This window comes from Stenella coeruleoalba (assembly GCF_951394435.1).
Source record: "Stenella coeruleoalba genome assembly, chromosome: 9".
Classification (NCBI taxonomy): domain Eukaryota; kingdom Metazoa; phylum Chordata; class Mammalia; order Artiodactyla; family Delphinidae; genus Stenella; species Stenella coeruleoalba.
Genome location: NC_137155.1, coordinates 87386187 through 87394372, shown reverse-complemented (window position 1 = coordinate 87394372; position 8186 = coordinate 87386187). Strand labels below are relative to the sequence as shown.

The window sequence follows — 8186 nt, the reverse complement described above, 5'->3', positions numbered from 1 at the left end:
ATTCATGGAATTCCAATCTGTACAACTTTGTCACTAAAATTCTCGTGTTTAAATTTTAGAGCAGGAAGAGACCTCAGACATCATCTAAGCCAACCGATTGTGAACTTGATTCTTAAGAATGAAGTTTGGAGCAAGCTTTGAGATTTAGTACAATTCACACTGGACTTCAAGACTGCTTTTAATTATAAACTAAATACTATGCTTTATAGAAAATGTCAATTCATTTTGACATTTCTAATCTCTTTCTTATAGGTTATTGGGCATTGGAAACATATCGATACCTATTCTGCCGTGTTTCTATTGGCAAATATTAATATAATATTGTGATTTTTAATTTTTAAAAAGCAGTGATATTGGCTAGTTACAGGGACATACTGCTAAATATAATAGCCTAGCACATGAAAAAGCTTTCTACCATTAGTGTGTTTGTATATGTGTATGCACATACATACATGATCACGTCATCTAAAATGTGGTTCACTATCACTACCAAAGAAATCCACAAAGCAACCAACCTAAAGAAATCAGTACCACTGTCAGCTAACATCAAAATCCAATTTAGATATTCATCAGCATGAAAAAAGTAATACCTTAACAGTACATCTTTTTTTTTTTTAAAGACAATCATTATTGTAGTATCTAAAATCTGAAGTGGGTGACTTTCACAAAGTGTTATAATTGCCTACTAAGATAATTTCTTCCATGCTTTATTCTAAAGTGCAGAAACAACATGATTTCTGTATTTAAAAAACAAAAAAACAAAAAAAACACTATGGTTCATTTTTCTGGATACTGCACACATTCCTCAGGCAATTTTCAACTTGAATCTCCTTTTGTTGACTTCCGATGTGGTTACTATCACTGTTCAGACACAGAGTTATGATGATCAGTAGAAAAGTCTCTATTTCACAGCATGGGTTTCTTTAGAAACAGGCTCCTGTGCAAAGGCAATACTTTTACCATGAACATCTCTAGACCGTGATTATTAAATATAGTGATAATATACATGGGTTTACTGGGATAATGAAAAACAAAACAAAAGGAAATGAACCCAATTTAGTAAATCAACATAAATATAACACAGAGCAAATGAGCCCTCTTCAACTGAGCTGGTCCGGCATCTTGAGCGGCTACTTTGGGTTCTTTCTTGAACTGTCTCAGACCTGCTAAGAGAAGAGAGCTTTAAGTCGTCAGGCCATGGTCTTTCAGCCAGACATTTTGTGTCAGAATTAAAAAAAAAAAAAAAAAGATAATATGGCAGGAATAAATGTCTATGAAAGGGAGGATTATTTTTGGCATTCTCTTCAAATATGCTCCTCTTCTTTCAGTCTATCCTTTCTTCTGTTGGTTTTTTTGCTTTCCTCTTTCTTCTTTATATTCCCCTTTTCATATCTTGATCTTGAGCCTTGCTCATAGCATTCAGGGTCAAGGAGGTTTTTTTTAAACACTACTTACTGCAAGGGCCAGGACTCTATACTGTGTGTTCCAGGACAGGCACACATGACTGAATGGCTGTCTCAGCCGCATCAAGGCATGATAGTAAACTGGACTATGCTTATCTTTAGTGTTCTCCTATTTTTTCATTTCCTACCTCCTATTCTTATGCCCCTACCCTTGAAACTTATCTGACCAATGGTCTTATTGTACACCATTTCTTTCCCTCAGCTAGCTGCTAAAAATTCTTGCTGAGGTAGTCACAAATGTTAAAGTGTCATGAATCTGCAATTTCAAATGCGTTGTACAGTTTCATTTCAAAGGGATTACTGCGTGACACTAATGAATTTGACATTTTGGACCAAAGGAGCTACCTACTTTGCTACCTCACAAACTCAGCTCTGGGCCTGCTGGTTATGTTATTATTATTACTGTAGAAAGAGTTTTGTGGTATAGACCAAGGAGGAGGGGGCAGTATGTATGTGTATGAAGTCTCACCCTGTCACCGTCCCACCTTGTACCACACACATTATTGCATAATTCCAGGGAGTACCATTCATGTTGTATGTGAGTGGTGTTCTCTGAGACCTACCGTTCCAGATCATATCTTTACTCTACTTCCTAGAACCCTGGTTCAGAGGAATGTTGTCCAGAGGGGATCTATTAAACCTGTGACGATGGTCTATGGACAGCCGACACCCCCTACTCAGAAAGGAGACTACATAAACATTTAGACTGTCATTTCTGAAAGGTCATTTCGAGAAGGGTCATAATGGCTTAGGCCAACAAAAGTTCATTCTTTGTTTAAAAAAAAAAAAAAAACTACAAAATGATTCCCCTCCATTCCACCAGAAGAAAATTGTGCAAGGAACTTTAGAACTTTACATTTTCTACTGAATATGCAATCCTAAAAAAAAGCAGCATGTATAAGGGTTAAGAATGCAGGCTCAGAAGAGACTGCCTGAGTTTAATCCAGGCTTTGCTCCTAATTTGCTGTGTGACTTTGAGAGAGGTACTTAATCTCTCTGTGCCTCATTCTCCTTAACTCTAAATGGGGGTAATAATAATGGTGATTGGAGAGTCAAATGAGATAATGTAGGTTGAGAAGGCATATAGTGGATGCTCATTACATTTTAGTGGTTTGTAATGGTGAAAATTATTACCGGTACTTTGAATATATTTAGCAGTTATTTAGAAAACTTAACTAATAGAGAAGATGCAACACACTCAGGAAGCTGCACCAGACTTATCAGCACGTCGTAGAAAGTAGGAAAGAGGAAGCAATTCTCTCCCTTCGGTGAGTTGTAGAGATTCTTCAGTTGCCTTTGAGATGTTCTTCAGTTCTGAGTTTGCTTAAAAAGTGCTTCTGGGTATAGAGTTCTACATCAGCCCATAAGCAGTCTATTCTAATCTTACTTATTGTTGCTCTCTGATTTTTCTCTTTTCAATTTTCCCTCTACCAAGGGAGAAGAGTGGAATTATTACTTGAATGGGGAATTAGGAGTTGAATTAGCTCCTTGTACAACAAGGGGTCCTATTTTTAGTTTGTGCATCATTTAGATATTGACCACAGGCCACTTTGTGAAGGATGAGCAGAAGGCCAAAGAAAGACAAATCCAAGCATTCTTAGCCATTAGTTTTCATAGGGTAGCAAATTTTGCTAACTTTTGAATATTATTTCATTTTTTTTGCCGTAACAGCCTTGAGTCCTAGGCTGCTGGCAATGTAACCCCTTAGAATGGTTCCAGAAAGCAGATTTGAAACTACTCAAGGAGACAGACATTCTTTCCTAGGTGATCTGCAAATTCTGATTTCCAAGCCTGGACCTTGTAAGGAAATGTAGACCATGGTTATACCACACAGCCTTCTGTTTTCAACACCCCTACCACGATGGTGTTTCTAGAATGTCTTACTGGGAGCCATCCCACAGATCTAGACTATTTTACCTTGTATGACTGACAAACCTACCATGCTGAAGGCTCCGTGACATTGCCTTTCACGGTACCATACGCAAGTCTTTAGAAACTGATGGTTACCCAGACAAGACTCTCTGGATCAGCATTATTTCTTTTTTGACCCTGGGACAGCATACTGCAGGATACAGCAGGAAGAGAACCTGTGGAAAACAAATCTTCCAGTAGATTACCTTAGTGGGGGAAGTGACCTTGTCCACAGATTGCTTTTCCCAGAGGTTCCGCTTGCCAGATACGTCTCCTGGCCTCAAATCCTAATGAAGAGAAAGCAGAAAAAAATGATGGGTGGCTCTTCATATTTTCTGGCCAGGTCTAAATAAATCACCACATCTGCTGTTTGTTTATGTGTGTAATACACTTTATCCTAGTCATCTGAAATGGGTTGAATCAAAAGGATCGTTAGCCGTTGTTTGTTTGTTTTAACATCTTTCTTGGGGTATAATTGCGTTACAATGGTGTGTTAGTTTCTACTTTATAACAAAGTGACTCAGTTATGCATATACATATGTTCCCATATGTCTTCCCTCTTGTGTCTCCCTCCCTCCCACCCTCCCTATCCCACCCCTCCAGGCGGTCACAAAGCACCAAGCCGATATCCCTGTGCCATGTGGCTGCTTCCCACTAGCTATTTTATATGGACCCTGACCTATGCTGTGACAGGAGAATGGGCTGAAACTATCCAGCATTTAGGTCCTGTCATTCACCAAGGACTTAACTGTTTATTGACCAGTAAAATTGGAATATAAGCATATTTAAAATGAGATAGCCAATTTTTAACTTTCTATGTCCTTAGAAGTGAATCGAGCATAGGTTAGTTTTAAATAATTTTGAGGGGGTTGGAAAAGGACCTCACCCCTTGCCAATTAACTTTTCTTTGGTGCCTTGCCCATGGCCCCCAGCCCTTATGACTTTAGTGTGTACCAGCTGGACTTCCAATGGCCACCACTGCATCTCTTTGCATGAGGACTTCCTCTGGCTGCAGATGCCCACTTTGCTCCCAGGAGGCAGGCTGGACATCCAGAGAGTTAACACCCCCAGGAGCAGTCTTCAGCCACTCACTCATGAGATTTGGTGCAAGAATATTTCTCAGACTCGCTCACGCCTCAGGTAGGATACCTCGGAAGCATGTGTTTTGTGGTGGCTTTCAGGCTTTCCCAGCAGGATTACGTTTAACAGCCCACGTAGTGACTTGCTTAATAAACATTCTTTATTGGCTGACTTCTTTTCCTGCCTCACTTCCTGTAGTGTTTTCTTCATGTCTCAAGTAAACTACTTGCACATGAACCACTATTTTAGGGTTTGCTTCTGGGCAGCCCAATCTAAGACATTTTTCTAATTGCACTTTCCTCAGATTAGAATCATTTTGTGTTTCCTGAGGAGCAAGGGGTAATTCAGAAGTGTATCAGGAGCACCTAGCCCCGTGAAATTAAACATTTACTACAAAGTGTACCCATAAGAGAAAGTGACAGTTGATGACATATATGAGAACATGTAAAGATCTTGGGAAGAAAACACTAAAATATGATCGATGACAGCTATATATCTTTGAATCTTTATTTACTACCTCATAATTAATTTGGTTTGGATAAGGATCCAAATTTCTGTTTCCATTTACTCTTCTTCCAGCGTTTGCTTATATGAATACTTGGCAAAGGTAGTCTGTAGAAAATAAATGTGTTTTACTGAAATAGTAATGTTGATTTTGGCAAACCCTTTTCTCATTAGGAAGGCAAAGCTAATAGCAACTACGTTTATCCATGGACACCAGTCTAAATGGACATGTATTTTTCTTAGTAGATACTATTGAGATTGCAACACTAGAAATGCACTGGTTAAAAACATTACCGTGTGAAGCAGTTCAGATTTGCCTTAATCTTACTGAATTTCTGGATTTTCACTGTGACATGGATTCCTGATATTCTATTAGAGAGTTACACCTATTTAACTTGGAACCAGTAAGCAACAAATCAGGTTGTTTTTGGAGAATTCCACTACGTACGCCAATGGAAGTCGAAGCTGCCAAATTGTCTGGAAGACTGTTTTAAAAATTTGGAAACTATAATTAGGAACATGCTAATGGAAGCTCTGGAAAGTGGCTATTACTACTTTATTTATTTGATTCATATAAGAAAAATATTTTTCTTTCACATGAATACCCTTCCACTAAAGAAAATGAATTGTATTTTCCTTGAATCCTACCTATGAATCATTTGAGATCACTTAAAGAGTTAAAGAGTCCATTTTAAGAAAATATGAACATCTGAGCAGTAAATTGGCATTTTAACTCAAATGGGAAATATAAATGAAATTACCTGACCAGCCTACATTTTAGAGAAAGACCCACTCCAGAAGAAGAGGGAGAAATGAAGGCAGGGAAGCAGGTTTCCAGTCAACCAGAGATCAAAGAATGAAGAAGAAAATTCAGCTGAGAAAGACAATGTTGGGGTTTTTTTTAAACAAAAAGAAAGACAAATTAGCATTTTAATTGCTGTATATAACATGTAGTTTAGACACAAAGAACAGACTAACCAGATACAACAGACACACTTAGAACTGAATTCCAGTTACAAAGTTACACTGAAGTCCTATAAATTCTACCCACAAATAGCAATAGACGTCTCAGTAAAGAATCAGGTGTAGATCAATGTTTAAATAAGTTACTAGTTTTCAGAGACCCAAATAATATTGATTTGACAAGCTTTTGAGCACTTTTAATTATATGAAAATTAATGCATAACTAGTAGCAGAGGATGCTTTTTCTCTTCAGTGAACTTTAGAACCGGACACTAATCCCATGGATTACTCTTTTCCTGGTTCTTGAGGTTTCACTGGGTGAGCACTCTTTTGGTAAAAGAATTTCTCTCTGATTTTTCCTTAATGGCCACATGCCATATGTCTGCAAACGCAAACCCAGGCTTCCCTTTCACCCATACACGCCAAGGAATATAAACAAGGGGTTGAGAATAAATCACCTCTGGTCGCAAATTAGAAGGGAGCCTTTGGGAGCCTCCTATTTGCTGCTGTCTTTAGGTAATCCTCTGACATCCTGGGTTCAGGGTCAGTCTGACCAGAATCCCAAGGGTGTCAAACTCACAGGCCTGACATGAAGGGCCAGGCTGGAAACACATGCCTGAAGAGGCTGGTGTAAGAAAATTTTAAAAAAGAAGGAATCAAGTTAAAGAATGTATGCCTCCACACCTTAAAAACATGTTCAAATTATAATTTAAAAGAAGGAATATAGGGCTTCCCTGGTGGCGCAGTGGTTGGGAGTCTGCCTGCCGATGCAGGGGACGCGGGTTCGTGCCCCGGTCCGGGAGGACTCCGCATGCCGCGGAGCGGCTGGGCCCGTGGGCCATGGCCTCTGGGCCTGCGCGTCCGGAGCCTGTGCTCCGCGGCGGGAGGGGGCCGCGGCGGTGAGGGGCCCGCGTACTGCAAAAAAAAAAAGGAAGGAATACAAAGCAAAATGGCCCTGACTACACAGATCTTAGCTGCAGGCCGCCAGTGTCACACACCCCCGGGAAAGACCTAGACAAAATTCTTTGCTTGACCTGTCTTTCTAAGCTGCCTTCCGGGACTTAACCTTTTGCCTGACAAGTTTTATGTATCTGCAGGATCCGTCCAGCCCTTTCCAGCAGTTTGGACATTTTCATTTCTTTTCTGCTGGATCCGTAGTGTCTGTGAGTTACCCTCCTGCCTTACTAAATTCCAAGTTATATCTTTCCCCAAAGAGACTGCCATACTGCTATTCATGACGTGGCACATTGCTGGGCCTACTACTCTTGGGATGTGCACAAAGCTCAAAGTTATATATTAAGTACGATCTACTCAAACTGCCCTTTTATTTGCAACATCAATTACACCTTGCTTTGTTTCCACCTGGCCTTTATTCAGGAAGCCACACTAACGTACCAAATCCAATGGGACCTGGGGAAGAAGAGATCATTATGATGTATATTACTTGCCACATTCTTCCTGCCTTTTCTCCTCTATCCTCTAGTAGACAGTCTAGCAAATTACTTACTAAATACTAGATAAAGCAGGCAATGATTTTGTAATTTCCCTGTAATGCCTTTTTGTCCTGCCATTTTTAGGAGGCCATCAATAACTCCAGAAAATGGGGCTTTCTGTGGAAACCTTGACTCATTTATACCTGTTGTAATAATAACTGTATTGAATCTTTTTAACCCTCCCATTAGGGTGACATAGATGATAGGCTTATCGGTTAAAGTGTTGATAGAAGAGTATGGGTCAAGTCCTGAACCAAATACATGAGTATAATCTGGGATAGAAATGAAACAGGTTGCAAATACATGTGTAAAAGTGACCATCTCCTTTAGCAATGTACCATACTCATCAAAGAAGAAAAACATATACCCTTTTCTCTTTATCTTTGCTGTAATGAGAAACCTTCAGTGTGTCCACGAACTTGCTGAACTTGTATTATATGCAGTGTTTTGGGGGAGAGGGTCTTTACATTTCATTAGGTTTTCAAAGGTGTCCATAATTCAAAAAGGTTAATAATCACTGATCTGGAACCACAAAACTTTATATAAACTGCCATTTAAAAAATAATTTCCACTCTTTATGTCACCTGGGGTGTTGGGGAAACTCGAGGCACTAAAGATCACATACCTTGTGGGTATGACCCCTCACCTCGACTGTCTCCTTTTATAGGGCCCCTTTCCCATATCTACTGGGAGAGGAAAAAGATTTTCTTTTCAATATATTAAGACTGTCCAATTGTAAATTGGGTTTACATTAGTTTTATACCTCTTGTGC

The 8186-nt window shown here is 39.4% G+C and overlaps 1 protein-coding gene across 14 annotated transcripts in view; it reads right to left on the bottom strand.

Annotated features, from left to right (window-relative positions):
* Positions 1-267: 267 nt before the first annotated feature.
* CALD1 (caldesmon 1) overlaps positions 268-8186 on the bottom strand; it is a 215930-nt gene continuing 208011 nt past the window's right edge. For 9 of the 14 annotated variants that reach the window (XM_079931314.1, XM_079931315.1, XM_079931313.1 and 6 more), the window contains 2 exons: positions 3537-3661; positions 1198-1405 (listed from right to left, as the gene is read on the bottom strand). In XM_079931314.1, coding sequence (XP_079787440.1) covers positions 1387-1405; positions 3537-3661 — 144 coding nt within the window. In that variant the 3' untranslated portion in view covers positions 1198-1386. Of the gene's footprint in view, positions 1167-1197; positions 1406-3536; positions 3662-8186 lie in introns of those variants that run through there. The other 5 variants (XM_079931311.1, XM_079931312.1, XM_079931309.1 and 2 more) reach the window with 4 other exon arrangements.